Source organism: Scyliorhinus canicula, chromosome 11 (assembly GCF_902713615.1).
Source record: "Scyliorhinus canicula chromosome 11, sScyCan1.1, whole genome shotgun sequence".
Classification (NCBI taxonomy): Eukaryota; Metazoa; Chordata; class Chondrichthyes; order Carcharhiniformes; family Scyliorhinidae; genus Scyliorhinus; species Scyliorhinus canicula.
The window spans coordinates 138,793,545-138,817,488 of NC_052156.1; the positions used below are offsets into that span (position 1 = coordinate 138,793,545).

At 49.0% G+C, this 23,944-nt stretch overlaps 1 protein-coding gene across 10 annotated transcripts in view; it reads left to right on the forward strand.

Moving 5' to 3' along the window:
- The window catches only part of sema3c (sema domain, immunoglobulin domain (Ig), short basic domain, secreted, (semaphorin) 3C), a 191,747-nt gene that overhangs the window by 127,050 nt on the left and 40,753 nt on the right, over positions 1–23,944 (forward strand). For all 10 annotated transcript variants that reach the window (XM_038811493.1, XM_038811489.1, XM_038811488.1 and 7 more), the window contains 4 exons: positions 4,539–4,653; positions 7,442–7,511; positions 10,336–10,480; positions 23,645–23,867. In XM_038811493.1, coding sequence (XP_038667421.1) covers positions 4,539–4,653; positions 7,442–7,511; positions 10,336–10,480; positions 23,645–23,867 — 553 coding nt within the window. The remainder of the gene's footprint in view (positions 1–4,538; positions 4,654–7,441; positions 7,512–10,335; positions 10,481–23,644; positions 23,868–23,944) is intronic.

The window sequence follows — 23,944 nt, forward strand, 5'->3', positions numbered from 1 at the left end:
GAATCCCTCCAGAACCCCCCCAGGGGCTGGTTGAGCTCACTAGGGGCTGGTTTAGCTCACTGGGCTAAATCACTGGCTTTTAAAGCAGACCAAGCAAGCCAGCAGCACGGTTCGATTCCCGTACCAGCCTCCCCAGACAGGCGCCGGAATGTGGCGACTAGGGGCTTGCAACTAGGGGCTTTTCACAGTAACTTCATTGAAGCCTACTTGTGACAATAAGCGATTTTCATTTTTCAGATGACTGTCACGTGAGAGTTTCCACACTCCATTCCCAAAAACATGTTTAAAATCTTATCTCATAATAATAATGTTTTCCCTTGGCGATTTGCATTCTGAAATCCAGACCAGGGGTTCCAAATGACACATTTGAACAAAGCTTCCACTCCATTCTTAACAGTAAATCCAGTCCATGATTTTACACTAACTCCTTTTGGATTTCTTTGTCTTGACTGCTGTGCAAACTCTTTAACTCTCGATTTCCAGAATGTATTAAATTCTGGACGCATTGGACGTTTCATCTACCTCTGAAGTCTGCTGTCCCCCTTTAAATCTTGTTACTGCAATTGTCTCTTTAATTCCGAACCTTTTGTTTACTCTTCCTTTAATTCTCCTCAACAATACCCTGGGCCGGGATTCTCCCCTACCCGGCGGGGCGGGGGGTCCCAGTGTGTTGGAGTGGCATGAACCACTCCGGCGTCGGGCCACCCCAAAGGTGCGGAGAAGGGGCCAAGCCCTCACATTGAGGGGCTAGGCCCACGCCAGAGTGGTTCCCACTCCGCCGGCTGGCGTGAATGGCCTTTGGCACCACGCCAGCCGGGTCCGAAAGGACTTTGCCGGCCGTGTAAGTCCGTGCATGTGCCGGTGCATCAGCGGCTGCTGACGTCATACCGGCGCATGCGCAGGGGAGGGGGGTCTCTTCCACCTCCGCCATGGTGAAGGCCATGGTGACGGCAGAAGAAAAAAAGTGCCCCCACGGCACAGGCCTGCCCGCCGATCGGTAGGCCCCGATTGTGGGCCAGGCCACCGTGGGGACACCCCCCGGGGTCAGATCGCCCCACGCCCCCGCCCCCCCCCCCCCCCCCCAGGACACCGGAGCCCGCCCGCGCCACCAATTCCACCGGTCAGGTAGGTGTTTTGATTCCCACCGGCAGGAGAGGCCTGTCAGCGGCGGGACTTCGGCCCATTGCGGGCCGGAGAATCACCGTGGGGGGCCCGCCGACCGGCACGGCGCGATTCCCGCCCCCGCCGAATCTCGGGGGGCAGAGAATTTGGGACACGGCGGGGGCGGGATTGACACCGGCCCCGGGCGACTCTCCGACCCCCTGGGGGGGGGGGGGGCGGAGAATCCCGCCCCTGGTCTCAGTTCACTTAACTCCAGTCATCTTAAACATTCTTTCTATCCCAGTTCCCTGGTTATCTGGGCTGTAACTTGTACTTTAGGAGGCCTGCCTCCTTTCAGATCCTGTCCTGTCCAGTCTTTCTTCTGGCATAGTTGAAAGCTTTCCATTCCCCAGTTTCCTCTCCAACTGCTCTGGATTCCAGTTAAAACTAAGAGCAAAGGAAAGCCCTTCCCTCTGGAAAATGGCCTTCGTTGCTAAGTGCTGATTTACTTTTATTTATTATTCATAACCCTCTCTCAGCACAATAGAAATACAGTTAGAACTTGACCACCCATACAAAAATCTACGTCCAGTATGAATCTAACTGCAAGGTTTACCCTTGTAGGCGCGGAAACATTAAATTAAACCCACTTAAAACTACACCTTATTTCTAGTGTTTACCTACAAATATAAATTCCTTGAAACTACCTTTGTTTTCCTAACATGTTCCTAATGTCACATAGGCACATAGTGAATACTTTTTTGAAGTCGTGGCCAGGTGCATTGTACCTAACTAAAGTCCAAAGTCCTGGCACCCAGAATTTGCATGTGGCCTGATCATTTTGAATGTATGTTCATAATGGTTTTTAAAAGAAAAATGACAGCAAATGTATATATAAAACTGAATAAAGAGCAGGGTTTTCAAAAGAATGTAAGGAAGATCAGTTTTCCGAGTTTATTGTGAGATCTCGTCACCGTAGCATTCGGCTCTTCTACAACATAAGCAGAGCAAAGATATTGCAAACCTCCAATTTAAACTCTGTACCTATGTGGGTAGGATTAGAATGAGTTAAAATTGGGCCCTTTATCTTTGTTAGTGGTGTGCAAATTATGGGTTCTCTGCTTGTCTAAAGGAGTGACATGACCTTCAAATAATACCAAGAGACAAAAAAATGATTTAGAAAACCGCAGACAGCACGTTTTTATATGATGATTCATTGTATAAGAAAATTCCACCAGGCAATCTTGGACAGGGCGAGGGCTCTCCAGGGAGTCTCATAGGCTGATCTTCCTTTAGTTCAAGTTAGGAATGTGCTTGCGACATTTCTTATTACCATCTAAAACCATCATAAAAAAGGTTTTCACCGCAAAATATGAGTTTGCAAGGCCATCAGAGAGCTGGGAAATAGAGATATTTGTGGCATTCCAGATGTTTAACGTGCCTTTGTTGCTCTGCAAAGAAACAGGTTGAAAATAAACTGCAATAAAACCAAAATATGAAATTATAACAAATGATGAAGATACAAGTGTATTTTTCAGAATGTTGACATTGTGGGTGTGAAATTAATTCATGGATAAAGCCCAAAATGAACTGAGAGCAAATTGCCAACCCATTTTCTACAACAACTGCCCATTGGCTTCAAAATGGTTTGTCAAATAAACACATTCATATTGCAAATATAGCAAGAAAAAGTATATGATTACATTATATTAATTTTGATCTTTATAATCATGAACTTAAAGATTGTCAAAGCAGTTTAAGGCCATACCATAGAACATTGAGAAAGCATGGAGGTCAGCCCCAACTGTTGGTTACACTCAGTTCTACCTCGCCACCATCACTCTCAACTCCTCCACTGCTTCTATCTAGATTGTAAAATGTTTATCCATCACCCCAGTCTTAAATGAATTGCAGTTTCCTCCAATTGAATACTGGGAAGACAGAAAGCATTATCTTTGGAGCCTATCACAGACTCTGCACCCATTTCACTGATTCCACACCTTTTTCTGGCCGTGGTCTCCAGTTGAACCAAACTGTTCACAAGCCTGGCATCAAATTTAATTCCAAGGTGAGCTTCCAACACCATATCCTCACCATCACAAAGGATCCGCCTCCCTTCACCTCTGCTACATCACCCCCTTCGTACCTCCGAGCTCCTCGCACTGAAAACCTCATCCACAATTGTGTCAATTCCACCCACGATTGTTCCAATATTCGCTTGACCAGTCACCCACACCCAACAAGCTCGGTAAATTTCAACTCTGCCACAGCTCTCCTGCCTGCATCCTATTCTGCACCAAGCCCTGCTCACATATTAGTTCCATTCACGATTACCTACCATGGCTCCTAATCAGGCGTCAGGTTAAAAATTTTCATCCTCTTTTTTAAAATCCCTACATATCTTATCCTCTGTTTGACTTATCTATAACTTCCTCCAGCCCAACAACACCCAACCTGAACTCTACATTCATCAATAATTGCATTTGATCCTGTTGTGCACCACCCTACACTCCATCATCGACTGTCATGACTTCAACCATCTTGACACCTTCACTATGGGATGCCTTCCGAAGGCTGTTCCAACATGCTCACCTACTTTAGGCAGGTTGTGAGATGTTTCTATGTCCCGTCCTGGAGAGATACTCATTATCATATTTGAATCATGCCCCAACAATGCAAATGAGAGACTGATTTAAATTTATAAACTGCCAGCTGGGTTTTGAAGGACGCAGAAAGCCCAGCAGCAAAAGGTTGGCAAGCTCCGAGCTAAAGAAGGTAAGTACTCTCAAATCAATTTATAAAACTGCTTATGGATGAGGAAAAGACTGAATTCTCCTCTCGGCCTCTCAGATTATCCCGCCTTCCTTCTGCCCATCACAACCATCTGTCTCCATCCTGCTCCAATCACAGATCTCCTCTGAAACCTGCCTCAGTCCTTGGCCAACTCTGTAGTCACAATTACCGGGGATTGTCCCCATGGGTCAGTCTTCTACAGTTTCTTTTCCTCCCGACAGCTGGTCAATCTGGTCAGTTGTAATGAAAGAAAAACAAGGAAAGTTTATAATGAGAAGTACTGCTGTCAAATTTGGCCAATGTTTCTGTGGCAGTCTAATGGGATCTCTGCAAAGCACCAATCCAGTGCCCTGCTTGATAGGAGGTTCTTCATGGAGCAAACTTGAAAGAATATAAATGTTCCATACTGTGTCTTATATTAAAGCTATTATGCACAATTTAAAACATTTGACAAACAGATGTGTAAAGTATTTTGAAAACCACCAGAATCCGATATAAACCTATGTGGTTGTGATGTTGTGCTAACAATGCTGTAACTGTGAGTCACAGACCATTGAGCAAGTGTTAAATCTATTTTTAATCCCGCAGATGTTTTAATGTCTTCCTTTACTTCGCATTTACTATAACTTTCCTTTACTGTTTAGAATGACATAGGTGGTCAACGTAGTCTTGTTAACAAATGGACAACTTTCTTAAAGGCCCGGGTGATATGTTCAGTGATAGATGATGATGGCACTGAAACTCACTTTGATGAATTGCGTAAGTGAAAAATTTTATAACCATATTTTATGACTCATGTGTTTTATTGTTAAATCTATTATAATGGGAAAGTTAGAACTTACCTTTTTGCAGGTGCTTTCTTAACATAAGAACATAAGGGCAGGAGCAGACCATATAGCCCATCAAGCCTGCTCAGACATTCAATACAATCATGGCGAGTCTTCTGCCTCAATACCCATGCCTGCTTGGCTCATGGTCACACCTCCTGTCCCCAACCATTGACGAACTCTAAAGTTCTACTTAACCTAAGGGGTGTGACTGATTTCTGCATCAAAGTGCCCAGGTAGCTCTCCCCATACCTGATGCCCCATAATGTCTGCAGCTCAGACTCCAACTCAACACAGTTCAGTATGCAGTGGTCCAATTCAAATATTGAAACAGAACTTTTTAAAATATGAGTGGTTTTCATTTATGTCTTGTGGTGGGTCACGTTAGAGCTGACAGAAATCAACAGAATAGGAAAAGACCATTACAGTCCATCTGGTAGATCACAAGTTTATAGTTTATTCCTCAGTTTCTTCTGTTGGCAATAATCAGCCCACTCCCTGTAGAAATTGCTGAAACTATCCAGCTCCATCATTTCCCTTGATAGCATGGGCCACACGTTCACTGTCCTCTCTGTGAAGTTGTCAAACCTAAACCATGTGTTTCATAAGGTCATAGGTTGGGATTCTCTGTTCCCCATACTCACCCAGCCTAGAGTCCCGCTGACGGGAATTGGTGCAAGTCCTGAGAAGAGTGGGCTTGGCGCCTTGCAGTCTCAGGGGTGGCAAGGTGGCAAGTACCCTCCCAAAAATTTTCACCAGGGTGCCAAGGGTGTTTCTTCCTGGGAGGTGGGATTGGGGGGGGGGGGGGGTCATGCTGTACTGGTGGGGCTCAGGTCAGAGGTCTTCATTGGGATGGGGTTCCTTTGGCTGCTCTCCACATCTGTAGCCATGAAACCCATGTATGTCAAGTCAGTATGTTAAGGTTCAAGTTTTCCCATAATGAAATGAAAATGTGCCCATCTGTACCCCATATACCATTCAAACATTCATTAATTATCTCATAAATATGCATCCCAAATAATAAAGTGAAAGTGATCCCATCTGAGTCCCTAAACCCTTTAAAACATCTGTCAGTATGCCAAGTTTATTTTTTTTTAAATTCAGGGTATGCAATTATGTTTTTCCAAATAAGGGGCAATTTAGTGTGGCCAATCCACCTAGTCTTCACACCTTTGGGTTGCTGGGGTGAGACCCAGGCAGACACGGGAGAATGTGCAAACTCCACACGGTGAACCAGGGGCGGGATCGGACTCGGGTCCTCAGTGCCATGAGGCAGCAGTGCTAATCACTGCACCACCGTGCCACCCCCACCCTCCCACCCCCCAGTATGCCAAGTTTAATGGTCTGTGAGATGAAGGTGAAAGTTATGAACTTTAAAAAGGTGGAAACCTTTGAAGTGGTTTTCGCACAGTCAATTTCATTTCCTTTTGAAGTATTGAAAGCAGTGCGTATGGCTAGGAGGCCAAATACTTTGAACTGTATTGTTTACATTGCATTCGCACTCCATTGCTTGCTAAAAGCATTGTTATTGACACCTTGCTGGGATTTCAATGTGATGAATCAGATTGTTATTTATATAGCTCTGCAGAGATCCATTAAGCCAGGGTAGCAGCAGTTTCTCTAACTCTCGCATCTTTTTATGAGTCTACATCTTTGTTCTCAAGGAAGTTCATAGTTCATAGAATTTACAGTGCAGAAGGAGGCCATTCGGCCCATCGAGTCTGCACCGGCTCTTGGAAAGAGCACCCTAAACCAAGCCCATACCTCCACCCTATCCCCATAATCCAGTAACCCCACCTAACACTAAGGGCAATTTGGACTCTAAGGGCAATTTATTGGCCAATCCACCTAACCTGCACATCTTTGAACCGTGGGAGGAAACCGGAGCACCCGGAGGAAACCCACGCACACACGGGGAGGATGTGCCGACTCCACACAGACAGTGACCCAAGCCGGGATTCGAACCTGGGACCCTGGAGCTGTGAAGCATTTGTGCTATCCACAATGCTACCGTGCTGCATTTTCCCTAACTGGATCAATTAATGACTAGACTTGCTGTCGAATTAAGGTTGTATGTGTGTGTGTGTGTTCGGGGGGAGGGATTGGTGGTCTTAGAATTGGAGGGTGAAAATGGGGCCATCAAGCTCATAAGAAACAGCAGATTGCCATTCAAGTGAGGGAGAGGATGCCCCCAGATGGGGGCACCCTCTCTCCGGCTATTTTATATCTAAGATTTAAAAAGGCTTTGCAGGTGGGTTGCAGGACAGCCTGTGTCTGCAGCTGAAGATAAGCAGGCAGAGAAGGCAGCCATCCCTTCTCCAATGCTGTGGAGTCCTGGAAGTCAACCGGCAAATCTTAATCACAAGCCTTATCATTGTTAGCAATCTTATTCATTTAGGTTTTACTTTTCCATTTTGGAAGACTAAATTTGGATGATGAAAATTATTAAATGAGGAAAAATCCTTCCATGGCCATTAAATCCAGGCATAAATCTGAGTTCTCTGTACAAATGTGAGGGTTTTCACTTTGGTACAATGCAAAGCAGCCCTACAAGTTTAATAGCAGAAGCTTTGTATTTCATGAAAAAACACTCTGACTGTTCAGCTCCTTTCCTTTCACATCAGGCCAAGGATTTATCAGTTTCGAACACCGGAGAATCCCTGATGGGAATGTTTTCAGAATCAACAAATGACTAATAATTACATTTTTTTCCCTCTCAGAGGATGTATTTTTATTAGAAACAGAAAATCCTAAAAACCTCCTTGTCTACGGACTGTTCACCTCTTCAAGGTAAGGCATAATTCAAACTTTTCAAACTCAATTCTTAATGCTTGTTTTTATCCTGAAAAACATTTTGCTGTATTTTTATTGCAATGAAAACATTTGTTTTATCTTGTTAAAAAAATGACAGAGATCGCTTATCAAATACTTTGATTGCAAGGCAATTTACGTGACTGTTGCTGTCCACAACTGACTTTTTTCTAAATTAACGCTAGTAAGCTTCTGCCGTGCCATTTTTGTTTGCTGGTCAATAGGAATAAGAATAATATATAGTGCTAACTAAAACACAGACACATTTTTTAATGCTTGAATTAAAACGATCTTGAGACAAAATTTTGCACTTGTGCCACATCCAGTTCTGAATGATGGTAGACAATTGAACAACTAATTGGAGGAGAAGGCTCCACAAAGCTCAATAATGGAGGGACCCCAGCACATCTGTGCAATAGATAAGGTTGAAGCATTTGCAACCATCTTCAGCCAGAAGAGCTGAATGGCTGATCCATCCCGGCCTCTTTCTGAGGTCCCCAGCTTCACAGATACCAGCCAATTTACTCCATGTGATATCAAGAAACTTCTGAAGGTGGTGGATACAGCAAAGACTGTGGACCCTGACAATATCCCAGCTGTCATGCTGAAAATCTATACTCCAGAAGTAGCGATGTCCCTGACCATGCTGTCGGGTACAGCGACAATTCTGGAATCTACCCAACAATGTTGAAACTTGTCCTGGTATTTCTTATCCATGAAAAGCAGAACAAATCCAATCCGGCCAATAACTCTCCAATAATCTACCCTCAATCCAATAATCTACTCTCAATCCAATACTCTACTCTCAATTACCAGACAAGCAAAGGAAAGTATCTTCAATAGTGTAATCATGTGACACTTGCTCACCAACAACCTGCTCTCTGATGCGCAGTATAGATTCTGCCAGGGCCACTCAGCTACAGTTCTTATTATAGAACATAGAACAGTACAGCACAGAACAGGCCCTTCGGCCCTCAATGTTGTGCCGAGCCATGATCACCCTACTCAAACCCACGTATCCACCCTATACCCGTAACCCAACAACCCCCCCTTAACCTTACGTTAATTAGGACACTACGGGCAATTTAGCATAGCCAATCCACCTAACCCACACATCTTTGGACTGTGGGAGGAAACCGGAGCACCCGGGGGAAACCCACGCACACAGGGGGAGGACGTGCAGACTCCACACAGACAGTGACCCAGCCGGGAATCGAACCTGGGACCCTGGAGCTGTGAAGCATTTATGCTAACCACCATGCTACCCTGCTGCCCTATTATAATCTTGGTTCAAACATGGACCAAAGAGTTGAATTCTAGAGGTGAGGTGGGAGTGACTGGTCTTGACATTAAGGCTGCATTTCACCATGTGTGCCATCAAAGAACCATAACTAAATTAAGGAAATAGGCATTAGGGAAAATGTCCTCCACCAGATGGAATCATGGTTAGCACAAAGGAAGATGGTTGTGGTGGCCAGAGGTCAGTCATCGCAGTCTCAGGACATCACTGCAGGAGTTCCTCAGGGCCGTGTCCTCGTCCCAATCATTCATCAGCGGCTCCAACAATGCCATACGCTGCAACATTAGATCAGAAGTGGCGATGTTCGTCCATGACTGCACAATGTTGAATCTAATTTGCCACTCTTCAGATACTGAAGCAGTCAGTCACCAATACAGAAAGACTCTGCCAACATTCAGGCTTGGGCTGTGATAAATGCCAAGTTACATTTGCACGATACAAATGGGCATCTCCAACAAGAGAGAATCTAACAACCCTCTTTACACTCAATGGCATTACTTTTGCTGAATCTCCCACTATCAACTTCCTGGGGATCACCATTGACCAAAACCTTCACACCCCATGAACAGTGGCAGCAGTGTGCTTTATCTGCAAGATGTACAGCCGCAACTCGCCAAGGCTCCTTTGACAACACCATTGAACCTGTAACCTCTGCTGCCCTTGCTTTTCTAGGTGGTAGATATGAGGAAACCACCACCTTCAATTTCCCTCCAAGCCACACACCACCGTAGTGGAACGACATCACCATTCCTTCATTACCTCTGAGTCTCAATTCTGGAACTCCTTTTCTAACAGCACTGTGGATGCACCTACAGCTCATGGACTGCAGCAAATCAAGATGGAGGCACACCACCACCTCCTCAAGGACCACTAGGGATGGGCAACAAATTTTTGCCTAGCCAGCGATGTTCCCGCCTGATGACTGAATGCCAAAAACAAATATCAACACTATAGAATGAGTGCTTTTACATTTTTGGCATTCATTGTCATCATCAAGTGATCCAAGTATAATATTGGCATTACAGATTAAAGGCATTTTTATTCCACTCTCTCACGCATTAAATATAACCTAACCCCAAGAAATGTTTTGATTTCTGGAATTGAAAAAAGCCTTTTCCGAATATGAATAATACACCTTCAGTCTCTTGTCTCTCTAACTCTCCTTTTTTTAATCTAAAGCTTACTTTCTCATTTGTATTATTTTGATGTCTCAATCTGTATGTGGACCGGAATTCTCTGGCTGTTCGCTGGCAGTAGAATTCTCTGGCCCCGCCAGTTTCCTGATGGCGCGGGGTGGCTTCAATGGGGATTCCCATTGACAGCGGCAGGAGCAGAGAATCCCAGCGATTGGTGCGCCGCTTCCCGCTGCTGAGAAACATGCAATTGGGAGGCCGGAGAATCCCACACATGATAGTGAATAAATGCTGAATAAATAAAAATTATACTTTCCCTACCTTATGGAATTCATCAGCAATAACGATGTATTTTCCCTACTTCCCACAGCTCAATATTTAAAGGTTCAGCTGTGTGTGTTTATAACATGCTCGACATTCACACCGTATTCAATGGACCATTTGCTCACAAGGAAGGACCAAATCATCAATATGTTCCATACCAAGGCAGGATTCCATATCCAAGGCCAGGCACAGTAAGTCAGAGATATCTCCGATTCATTTACCAAGTTTGCAAAATAATTCACTCAACTTTAGAAATTATTTTCGCACTTAAAGGTGTCACATTGGCACTGTGGTAACACGCTCTTCTTCGAGTCACTGATTATGGGGTTGAATTCAAAAGCGGTCTGGCCCACGATCGGTGCCCACCGATCGGCGGGCCGGCCTCTCTGAAGGAGGACCTACTTTCCTCTGCTGCCCCGCAAGATCCATCCAACATCTTCTTGCGGGGCGGCCGCGGGAAGGACAGCAACCGCGCATGCGCGGGTTGGCGCCGGCCAACCTACGCTTTTACGCGGCGCCAAGGCCTGGCACGCGTAAATGACCCAGCGCCGCTCCTAGCCCCCCGGGGTGGGAGAATAGGGGGCTGGGAGCGGCCTCCGACGCTGGAGTGAAACACTCCCTTTGTACACTCCGGCGTCGGGACTTAGTCCCCCGATGGGAGAATTGTGCCAATGGTTTTAAACCACAATGCAGACACTTGAAAATGTAACTTAGACTAACATCACTAGCAATAGAGGGTGTGCTGCACTGTCTGGTGGTTTTACTGGCTTGATGAAGTGTTAGAAATGCTGAATTGTTTCATTTTTAATTTATATTTCCAGGATGGCACAGGGGCACAGTGGCTAGCAATGTTGCCTCAGAGCGCCAGGGACCTGGCTTCAATTCCGGCCATGGGTCTGCTTGGAGCTGGTATATTCTCCCTGTGTCTGCAAGGGTTTCTTTTGGGTGCTCCGATTTCCTCCCACAGTCCCAAGATGAGCCAGAAAGATGGATTGGCCATGATAAATTGCTCCTTAGTATCCAAAGGTTAGGTGGGGTTTTGGGGATAAGGCGGGGGAGTGGGCTGAAGTAGGGTGCCCATTGAGGAAGAGATAGGCAGATTTTTAATTGTAATGGGTTGAAGGGTTATGGAGGACAGGCAGGAAAGTGGAGATGAAGCCGGGATGAGATCAGTCATGATCGTATTGAATGGCAGAGCAGGCTCGAGGGGCTGGATTGCTTACTCCTGCTCATAGTTCTTATGTTCCTTCGGAGAGTCAGTGCAGACCCAATGGGTCAAATGGCCTCCTTCTGCACTGTAGAGATTCTATGATTCTGTTATGAAATAAATAATTAGAGGAAGTGGGGTGGCTGCAGAAGGATCCAGACAGTTTGGGAGAGTGGTGCAGGAAATGGCTGATGCAATTCAACGTGAGAAAATGTGAGGTCTTGCACTTTGGAAAAAAGAATCCAAGCATAGACTACTTTCTAAACGGTGAGAAAATTCATAATGCCAAAGTACAAAGGGATCTGGGAGTGCTAGTCGAGGATTCCCTAAAGGTAAACATGCAGGTTGAATCCGTGATTAAGAAAGCGAATGCAATGTTGTCATTTATCTCAAGAGGGTTGGAATATAAAAGCAGCGATGTGCTACTGAGCCTTTATAAGGCTCTGGTTAGGCCCCATTTGGAGTACTGTGTCCAGTTTTGGGCCCCACATCTCAGGAAGGACATACTGGCACTGGAGCGTGTCCAGCGGAGATGCACACGGATGATCCCTGGAATGGCGGGTCTAACATATGAGGAACGGCTGAGGATCCTGGGATTGTATTCATTGGAGTTTAGAAGGTTAAGGGGAGATCTAATAGAAACTTACAAGATAATACATGGCTTAGAAAGGGTGGACGCAAAGAAATTGTTTCCGTTAGGCGAGGAGACGAGGACGCGTGGGCACAGCCTTAGAATTAGAGGGGGTAAATTCAGAACAGAAATGCGGAGACATTTCTTCAGCCAGAGAGTGGTGGGCCTGTGGAATTCATTGCCGCGGAGTGCAGTGGAGGCCGGGACGCTAAATGGCTTCAAGGCAGAGATAGATAAATTCTTGATGTCGCGAGGAATTAAGGGCTACGGGGAGAATGCTGGTAGGTGGAGTTGAAATGCCCATCAGCCATGATTGAATGGCGGAGTGGACTCGATGGGCCGAATGGCCTTACTTCCACTCCTATGTCTTATGGTCTTATGGTCTTAATTGGATTAACATAGAAGCTACGGTAAAGATAAACTTTCAAAAAAGAGAACAAAATAGCAATATGTTGTTACAGTAGCATTACAGAGCAACTTAACAGCCTCCAAATATAAAATTAGCTTTTGGGGCCAATTGGGTTGCTTAGAATTAATCATGAAGTTGGTGCACTCTTTAAAAACTCAGCTATTCCTCATTCAACAATGTGTAACGAGGAACAATGAAAAAGTGTTAGAATCAGTTCAGAGAAGGTTTGCTAATCCAGTACCAGGAATAAGCAGGTTGTTTTATGAGGAAAGGTTGGAGAGATTAGGTTTGTATCCACCAGAGTTTAGAAGATTAAACTTGATCAAAACCATTAAGAGCCTGAGAGGTATTGGCAGGGGAGATAATGTTTCTTCTTGTCGGAGAATCTAGTAATAGGTGTCACGGCTTAAAAATGTATCGCTCATTTAAGGCTGAGATGAAAAGAAATAGTTTCTCTCAGAGGGTCGTGAGTCTCTGGGACCCTCTTTCTCAAAAGGCAGTGGAGTCAGAGCTAGATAAATTCATGATTGAAAAGGGGGTGAAATGTGATCGGGGGTGGCCAGGATTGTGAAGTAGAGGTTACAATCAGATTGACAATGATCTAGGGCAGCACGGTGGCCTAGTGGTTAGCACAGCTGCCTCACAGCGCTGACAATTTGACCACCCTAACCACAGCAAAAGCCCATGCCTTTGTTTTCTGGGTCTGTTTGCATTGCTGAAAAATCTTTTGCCACAATTGTATGCGTTAACTAGTGGACAAAGTTGTCAAGAGCTTAAAGCTGAACATTCTCAATTCACGAACATCTAAATAGTGTATTGCTCGTCCCTTCAGGATTAGTTTGAACTTTGAGTCAATTCTTCACATTCGCCCATAATTATTGATATAGGTAATCTCAGTCAATGCAAAATTCATAGAAGCGGTTACTGAATATTGTTCTTGGCAAAAAAGCACAGAAAGGATGTATAAAGCATTGAGTACATGTTCCATCCAAAAAGCCAATCCCACCTTGGCTATTGTTTTCAATAACGTGCTTAAAATAGTTATTCAATAGAAACTTTGAACTAGAAAAAGGTATGCAGCTGGAACTCATTCTTTTTTTTGCATTTACTTTGGCTCCAATAACATCAAGTAATATTTAGATTTAGGTTTGTTGGTAATTGAATCAATCCAAATCAAGTGGAGCTAAGTTACTGATCTGTAGCCCTTTCCTTCGGTGGATGTGTGAAATTCAAATTATACCATCTGGGAAAAACACACCTGAACATGTAATCCCAGCCATATATATACCCGTTAACTGCCATCTAACGTCTAAATATTCTGAAAGGTAAAATTTGTTTTGTCAAATAAACAGAAATATTTTAAGGGCAGTGGACACCCCACAAGAACTACTGTACGTGCCCCTCAACCCCCACTGAAAGCACACCCACTGAGGGGTGGGGTGGAAAAGCCTGTAAAAGTCCTCACCCGAGACTTCAAGACACAATCTTTTAACAATGTCACCTCCTCCACCCCCTAACCTGGTGAATCTCAGGTATCACCCTGGTTAGCTCTGCCCAAGAGAGGAATGTAAATATGGGCCAGTAAACCTAACTATTGACCCACATGTCCAGGAGATTCTGGGATCAGGTCAATGGCACATCTATTTCTTCACTAAATTGTGCATATAAATAATGTAGATCGTTGAAGGTGGCAGGACAGGTGGGGAGAGCAGTTAATAAAGCATATAGGGTGGGATTCTCCCAACGGGAGTCGAAGTGCCGACGCCGGAGTAAAAATCCGGAGTGTTTTACTCTGGCGCGGTGCCCATTCCCAGACCCCTATTCTCCCCCCTCCGTGGGGCTAGCAGGGGCGTCGCACGATTTATGGGGGCGGGGCCTCGGCGCGGCGTCAGAGACATAAAAGACGCGGCGCCTTGGGTCCTGCGAATGCGCAGTTGGGCCGGCGCCAACTAGTGCATGCACGGTGGCCGTCCACCCCAGGCCGCCCCGTATAAAATGGCGGATGGATCCAGGCTCGCCAGCGGAACAAAGGAGGCCCGCCGACAGAGAGGCCGGCCCGCCGACCGGTTGATCACGATCGTGTACCAGGCCACTCCGGAGGGCCTCCCCACAGGCCGCTCCCGGCCCTTGAAGCCTCAGGACCCGCCGGCCCGACAGCAGGTTAGAATGGCGCCGTCGGAGAATTGGCGCCCGTCATTTGTGGCGATTCTCCGAGCGGCCCGGCGTAATTCGCGCGGTGCTGGTTTCAGGGGGGGTGGGGGTGGGAGAATCGCGTGTAGGGGTCGGGGCGGAGTGGCGCGATTCACGCGGCGCCCCGGCGATGCTGGTCCGACGCCCTCCCGCTATTCTCCGAACCCCGCACAAACTACACGTCGGCATTCCCGGCAAAGGCCTCGAATGCGCCCCCGACACGACCAGAATCGTGTCTGGGGGAGTGGAGGAGGGGGGAGTGGAGGAGACGGAGGGGGGAATGGGGGAGATGGAGGGGGGGAGTGGGGGAGACGGAGGGGGGAGTGGGGGAGACAGAGGGGGGAATGGGGGAGATGGAGGGGGGGAGTGGGGGAGACGGAGGGGGGGGGGAGTGGGAGTGGGGGGGGTAGGGAGAGAGTGAGCGAGTGACCCGTCCAACCCCGGTTACAAAATGTCTGCCACCATGCCATGGCGTGCCGGTCACGAATACACGGCCGCTGGTTGCCCTGTGGCTTACGGACACAGGCCACTGATGCACCGGTGAAGAGGACGTAGCTAACTGCCCGTTGGATGCAGAAAGTGACCAGGGGTTAGGCTGCCCGCGTGTCAGCAGCGCGACCAGGCCACCGGGACACACAGGTATCCCGTGGCAGGCGGCTGCCGAGGTATCGACTAACCTCCGTCTAACATGTCCCGTTTCTCTGCCTCCCACCACCCTTCTGTAGGTTAGCACAATGTTTGCGAACAGAACGGCTATGTTCTGCGCAGTGGTTGGGGCCGCTGCGTTGCATTTGGAGATGCAGCAGCATCCACAGCCACAACCCGCAGTGGATGCAGGGCCAGCTGCAGCAGCAGAGGGAAGGGCCGAGGAGTTGCCAGTCGTCGAGCAGCATGGGGGGGGAGGAGGAGGGGGAGGGGGAGGAGGAGAGAGTGAGGGTGCAGCCACGGCACCAGAGGCGATAACCAAGGCCGAGAGTGTACCGTGCCCGGATCTCTTTCCTAACAATGACGGACATCACCTGCAGGAGGAGACTCCGGCTGAGTAGGGGGACGGTGATACATATCTGTCACCTCGTGGCGCACCTCGCCCCATGTGGAACGGGGGATGGACACGTGATCCCGGTTGCCATCAAGGTGACGATCGCTCTTAACTTCTATGCGACCGGCTCCTTCCAGTCTCCGAGCGGGGACCTCTCCGGGATCTCCCAGTCATCGGTCCACAGGTGTATCCGGGATGTGACCGACGCCTTCTATGCAATCGTGGACCGCTACATCACCTTTCCCAAGGACCAAGCAAGTCAAGACTCACGAGCTCGTGGATTTGCCAGCGTGGCCGGGATACCGATGGTGCAGGAGGCAATCGATTGAGTTTGCGTCCCCTTGCGCCCGCCTGCAGGGGACAGGGAGGTGTTCACAAACAGGGGGGGGACCTACTCCATGAATATCCAGGTGGTATGCGACCCCCACATGAGGATCATGGACGTCTGTGCAAGGTTCCCAGGGAGTGTGCATGACTCCTACATACTGGCGCAGTCGTACATCCCTGCGATGTTTGAGGGGCTCCCCCCCCCGGCTGAGGGGCTGGTTGCTAGGCGACAGGGGTTATCTGCTGAGGTCTTGGCTGATGACGCCAAACGGAGGCCTCAGACCAATGCGGAAACATGATACAACGAGGCCCATGCAGCAACCAGGGGTGTGGTGGAGCGCTGCCTTGGCCTCCTGAAGATGAGATTCAGGTGCCTGGACCGCTTCGGAGGGGCCCTGCAGTACCAGCCCGACAGGGTCGCTCGCATTGTTGTGGTCTGCTGTGCGCTGCACAACATCGCGATGCAGAGGGGAGATGACCTGCTGCAGGAGGCGGAGGGAGAAGCCAGTGGCAATGGTGCCAACACAGAGGAGGAGGAGGAGGAAGAGGAGGAGGAGGAGGAGGAGGCTGGCGGAGTGGCGGGCGCAGCCCGCAGACACGACCCAGGTGCTGGTGATGTCCAGGAGGCGGCACGACGGACCCGGCGAGGACGGCGGGCACGCGACGCCTTGGTGGCAGCACGGTTCACGCGTCGCATGTGACGTCCCCGCTGAACACCAAACCACCACCTGCATCGGTAGTCATGCAGAGGGTCAACACACAACTGCCACCACCACAAGCCCCCCTCCCACCCCCTCTCAGTGTACACTGCTCCACTTAGACATCACCCTTACCACTGGGTCCAGACGGTATGGTACAACATCGATGGCTGTGTCAGCGGGTGTGATCAGTGCCATGTGCAATGATGACAGCCCGCTCTGCGAAGAGCTGTGAGCTCAGAATCGTTAGAGAGAGTCTGACCCATGGCAATAGCTGAACCATCCACCTTGGTGGCCGCTGAGATCGTCACGGACACTCTGTCACGTGCCCGCGTGGGCTAGCTGTGGGAGGGGGTGGGGCGGTGGGGGAAGGGACTGCACACCCGGCACCGAAGTTTCACCGCTCGTCAACCCCAGCGACACTCGGTCACCATCACGATTTCTGTGGCTGTGGAACAATCACAAGTAAGGTTGAACAGTGCGTTTAATGTGAACAAACATTTACAGGTGCCCTAGCCCCTACAACTAAACTGTGCCCTTCACCCGTGCCAACTTACTCAGTGTCTATCTTTGTTGCCTTACGGGCCCTACCACTATGTCTAAGTGATTCCCCAGATGATACAGCAGGAGTGGAGGAGGACTGCTGCGAATCGCCCCCTTCGACTCGTTTCTCCTTCGGCAAGCGTTTCCTGGGGCGACCCGGCCTTGATGGGCCAGGCTGCTCTGCGGGCGTCTCGGGTGACGTTGTGCCACCCTGCTCTGCCTGCTGCCCACCCGATGCACCAGGGATGGGACGGGGGAGGCCGAGAATTCCGGGACGTCCCATGATGAAGTTAATGGGACGGGCCCCGAAACCTCCTCCTCCCTCGGGGAGCCCGGTGGCCCCCGGGCCTCACTTTGGGACAGAGGTGCGAGCGGGGAGGTGCCCCATAGGGCCACCGATACCTGGCGCTGCCAGTCCTGGAGTCCTGCAACAGTACCCACCAGGATCCGAAGGTTTGCAGAGACGGAGTCCAGGGAGTTAGACATTCCCGCCAGGGACTGTGTGACCTCAACCTGTGAGTGCATGACGCCATCCAGCACGTGTGTCAGGCGGTTGATGCTCTCTGCGACTGACTGCTGCGACTGGGCCATGACCTGCTGAGACTCGGCCAAGGCCCGCAGCGTGCTGGCAATGTCGTTTTGGCTCTGGCGCATTGCTGCCTGTGAGAGGGCAACCCTGTCCAGGGCCGAGGATGTCGCCTGCACGTGAAGCCCAATGTCTTGCATAACCTGACCCATGGCCAAAACCGTTTCACCCATTGCCCCCACCGCGGATGCCACCCGTGCGGTGTCGGCCTGGGTTTCTGCCATGAGCGGCACCACTCCCTGCTCGTGGACGCGATTCGACTCCTCTAACAGCGTCTGCAGAGTCTGGAAATCCCGGTCATTGTGTCCCTGGGTTTCTTGATGCATCGGCTGTGCGGGTGGGTTGAGAAAGTCCAGGAACTCTGAAAACGCCTGGCCTCCGCCAGTCCGGGCCCTCGGCTGCTCCGACCTCCACCTGCTGCACCTGCTCAGCTGTGATGTGCGACCCAGACTGTGACCCAGGAGCCTCATCACTAAATAGGCCAGCCGGGGTGAGTGTATCTGGGATGGTGGATGGTGTGGGAGAAAGCTGTGCCGCAATCTCGAGGTCGTCTTGGGTGGACGCCTCCTCGATGTCATCGGCCCGCTGAGAGGCCGCAGGGCGTTCGCAGGCCATTTCTTTATCTAGTGGTGTCGCCGCCCTCTGGACGTCCTGCTCCACAGATTCTGTTGGGGAGGATGGGACTCCCCGCTGATCAGGCACCCTCTGTCGTGCGGCCCCGGGTGAGGTGGGGGCAGATGCCTGTGTCCGTCTGGAGCCAGACGGCCCTGGTCGTTCGGCATCACGTCCTAGGGAAGAGAATGAAACGGGTTATTTAGAGACGTTCGGCCGGGCGCTGGACGGTCCCAGTGGGCAGAGTATGAAGGGACAGAGGATGGGGGAGGTATCCCAGTGGGCAGGGTGTGTGATGGGACAGAGGATGGGGGAGGTGTCCAAGTGGGCAGGGTGTGTGAAGGGACAGAGGATGGGGGAGGTGTCCAAGTGGGCAGGGTGTGTGAAGGGACAGAGGATTGGGGGGGGGGGGGGGGGGTATCCCAGTGGGCAGGGTGTGTGAAGGGACAGAGGATGGGGGAGGGGGGGTTTTTGTTGTGCAGGGTTGTCTCACTTGTTGCAGCTCCGCCAACCTCGCATTGCGCGATCTCCCGAGTAGCAGATCCGCCAACAAGGTCCAGGGCCCTCTGCACATAAGTGGTGAGGGGCCGCAAGATGGGCGAACCCCCTCCCGTCTTGTTCTGCTCATGGGTGTTGTGAGCGGTCTTGTCCTGTTGGGGGAGGGGGCATAGGTAGATCATTACAATATGGCAGGTATCAGCAGTCCGTTCAGATACTGGTACAGTTTGGGGGTCAAGTTGTAATAAGAAGATTGCATCTCTCCACGGGGGCCAGAGCGCTGGGTCTGTGACAACTTTGTGAACCACCCTCAACTCACTCTGCCACAATCCCCCTCCACCCCCCGTGCCAGGGGAGGAGGTGGGTGATTAAGTAAAGGGGGGAGGGATGGTTGTGCCCCGGGTGCACCCTCTTGGCACTTACCCTGGCAGACCTAGTGAGGTCGTGCATCTTCTTCCGACATTGCTCTGCTGAGCGAGGGGTCTGCCCCACAGCACTGACGGCAGCAGCAACCTCACGCCAGGCCTGGCGACCGCGCTGGCAGGGTGGCGATGCCCTTTACGCGGGCAGATGATGCCCTTCCTCTGCTCGATGGAATCGAGCAACATCTCTACATCAGCCTCCACAAATCGCGGGGCTGCTCTCCTCAGCTCCGACATCCTGGCCTACAGTTTCTGTGCTCGCCCGCGCCTTTTTACGGTGTCGGGCTGCGTCACGTGGGCGTGTCCGTAGCGTCGCCGCGTTCCGGCGTCATCGCGCACGTGATTGACGCGGCCCCGTTCCTAGCCCATTTCCCGGACGTGAATACCTCGGGAAATGGGTCGTGTCGGGCCGTCGCAAAACTCGGCCGTTTGGGGCGGCACGGTGGCACAGTGGTTAGCATTGCTGCCTACGGCGCTGAGGACCCGGGTTCGAATCCCGGCCCTGGGTCACTGTCTGTGAGGAGTTTGCACATTCTCCCCGTGTCTGTGTGGGTTTCACCCCCACAACCCAAAGATGTGCAGGGTAGGTGGATTGGCCATGTTAAATTGCCCCTTAATTGGAAAAAATGAATTGGATATTCTAAATTTATTTTAAAATAAAAAAAAAATAAAAAACTCGGCCGTTTTCACGGCCAACTTCGCGATTTTCCGCCGGTGCGAAGAATCGCGCCCCTGGGCTTTACTAATATGAGCATTGAGAACAGAATCAAGGAGGCTCTGTTGAACTTGAAGAAGACTCTAATTCGACCTCAGCTGGAATATACAGTTCCGGGTGCCACTCTTTACAAAGGGTGTGAACACACTGGAGAACGTGCAGAAGAGGTTTACAAAAATGGTTCCAAGGATGAGAAACTTCAATTATGTGGATAGATTGGAGAGGTTAACACTATTCTCCTTGGAGAGAAGAAGGCAAAGGGGAGGTGTGATAGTATCATAAAATCCATACAATGCAGAAGGAGGCCATTCGGCCCATTGAGTCAGCACCGACCCTCTGAAAGAGTACCCTACCTAGGCCCACTCCCCTGCCCTATCCCCACCTAATCATTAGACATTAAGGGCCAATTTAACATGGCCAATCCACCTAACCTGCACATCTTTGGACTGTGAGAGGAAACAGGGCACCAGGAGGAAATCAATGCAGACATGAGGAGAATGTACAAACTCCACAGTCACCCAAGGTCGGAATCAAACCTGGTGCTGTGAGGCAGCAGTGTTAACCACTGTGCCACCATGTTTAAAATCATGAAAGGGTTGGACAAAGTAGATAGGAAAACCTATTCACACTCATCGAAGGATCAAGAACGAGAGGGCATAGACTTAAACTGATTTCTCATGTGAGAAAAAACTTTTTCACACAGTGAGTGGTTTGGATCTGGAATGCACTGTCTGGAAGTGTGGTGTAGGCAGTATTGTGTGGTGTGGTGTATTGAATAGAAACAGAGTAGGAGGTACGGGTTGGTAATTTAAGAACTGATACAGAAATGATGGACCTGACCTCCTCCTTCTGCACCGTAATATTCTGTGATCCTGTAAAGAGAGGAACAAATATCCAGCAAATAAAATGGAGAATTATTTAAAAGCATTTACCTGTTTATAGAGGCTAGAATGCAGTCATGGACTAATTGCTCCAAACAAGCCAGGCCAGTGTTTCCTCTTCATGTGGCACTTTGCAAAACCTGGGGCGGAATTCTTCTAAGCCCCTGCTGGCGGGTTCGGTGGTGGGTGTGGGGGGAGAATATGACGGGATGGCCAGAAATCGGTTTTATGCCAGCGTGAGTTTACAACGGAGTCTTCCACTTGCGCCCGCCATGGTGGGTTGGAAAATCCACTGGAGGCCGGCATGGAATTCATTTTCACCCTGTTAATCAGATGCATATGAAGGCCCAATCCCCCATGCCAGATTCTTCACGATACCAACAGGAAAACACGTTGGCGCAAAATACAGTCGTAACAACATGTTCGCACAGATGTCAGGTCTCATCTGAACAATGCCTGTTGCTGCCTCCAGAGTTCGGGATGGGGCCACCAGCAACCCTAGACCCTGGAGCACCACAGCAGTGAATGGGGATGGTGGGGGGAGGGGGGGGGGGGGGGGAGAGCATCCACAGATGGACATTCCAGAGTTGTTGTTGCCCTGGAGGGTGTGGATCTTCCAAACATGGGTCAGTGATGTTGGACGCCTTTCCAATATGATGCCTATGCATGGCAGTGGACAACATGCCATCCAGTTCTGCCCTGTCACCCAAACATCAGGTGCATAATTAACAAGGTCACACCAGAAGATTTGGTTTGTTTGCCTCCACAGCGGGAAATAGTCCACTCTCCCTCCCCCGCCACAGGACTTAGTCCCGAGATGGGAGAATTCCAGCCATGTTCTTTCTGTGAGGATTTTTTTCCAATACTCAGGGCTGAATGTTCCTGATCTCAGAGGCAGGTTAGCAGGAGCAAAATTAGAAAATAGCATGTTGGGTCATCCCCCTTAAGGTTCTACTTCTGAGTGATCTTGCGAGACGCAGCACTGGTTTCCTGCTTTAGGACTTTCCCAATGAATAACAATTCACTGAGTGCCAAACCCAGGAGCATCTTGGAGGGCATCACTCAGTCGCAGGCTGGGGAAACCATTGAAGCCTCCTGGGGGGGGGGGCGTCAGCTGTCCTGTGCTGCGGGCATGCTCATTGGATCTTCTGATGCTAGAACATTTCCTAATTGGTTGGGTATTTCGGGCGCAGCTTCTTAATTGTCTGCTTCTGGGAAGATGACCTCCACAGTCCCATCTTGGCCACTTCCCGGCTCCCAACCCGGAATTTATCCTGACGTTGGAACTGCAACACACCCAGGAAAAGTTAGCCCTTAGTGACAGTGCAAAGCATTCAGTGTCACATTAGGTATAGCATAACTAATCTCAGAACAAAGCTCCTTCTATTTTCCCTAATAATGTGCTCCATTCCGACATCAAAAGAACACAGAGCTTTTCCCCAATTCCCACACCTAACTACCATTGCTCAGGCTCTTCAAAGTAGCATTGCTGATTAGTCCGAAATTCCTTTGCTCTGGAGGTTATAGTTCACTATAAACCTCATTGAAACTGATCAAACATGTTTCATGCAGAGAGATGACAGATTTGGAGACTTTCCGCCCTTTGGTCTGGGTTTGTTTTGAACCTTTGTTCCAGGAAGAAATAAAAAATATTCTTCAAGAACATTGAACATACAGTGCAGAAGGAGGCCATTCGGCCCATCGAGCCTGCACCGACTCACTTAAGCCCTCACTTCCACCCTATCCCCCTAATTCAATAACCCCTCCTAACCCTTTTGGACACTAACGAGAATTTATCATGGCCAATCCACCTAACCTGCACGTCTTTGGACTGTGGGAGGAACCCGGAGCACCCAGAGGAAACCCACGCACACACGGGGAGAACGTGCAGGCTCCACACAGACAGTAACCTAGCAGGGAATCGAACCTGGGGCCCTGGTGCTGTGAAGCCACAGTGCTAGCCACTATGCTACCGTGCTGCCCTATCCTGGCCACACTCAAAAATGTCAATGAAGGTTGTGTTTGGGTGAAAGGCAATGCCACAGCTTTCACAATTAGACAACAAAGTAAAAATTCACTGGTTATGTCAGTTGTCCTACAATGAGAATTTAGTCCCACAAAATGGAAGGCTCCTACAACACCTGTCACCAGAGGGATAAACTGTTTTCCTCTTTACAAATTCCCACTTTTCATCATAACACGTGCTGATAAAACTATGCTATCCAGCTGTTCTACTCTCTATTGTCTAAAGAAATTCAAAATGCCTGCCCAAATGATTTTAATTCTTCTGTTATGTAAAGTGTAGGTTGTCAGGGATGTTTTATCATTGCATTTCATGAATGAATGGTGTAAACTCTGATTCATTTCAAACAGAACCAATGCTTAAATTTAATATTTATGAATACCTAGTTGATTGCAGCAGAAGACAATTAATAGGCATGACGTATCAGTTCAAATAACTAAAATAAAAACCACAAGAATCACATAATTTAAATCAAAAACTGAGACAACCAAGGAACATTAATGTCTTTGGAATTTAATGAAACAGATTTTTGCCTGCTTTATATGATATTCTTGTCTTCATCTTCCATTGTTAGTGCCCTGGAGGAGCATTTACACCAAACACATTGTCAACAAAGGATTTTCCAGATGACGTGGTTACATTTATCCGGAATCATCCTATGATGTATAACGCTGTTTATCCAATTAATAAGCAGCCTCTGATTGTAAGGATCAACACCGATTACAAGTACACCAAGATAGTAGTAGACCGGGTGAAGGCTGCAGATGGAAGGTATCATGTCCTCTTCCTTGGCACAGGTAAGATGTCAAAAATGTCAAAACCCCAACAAATAGCCTTGCATTAAAGCAATACAGCTGCCATTGAGAAACTTTTT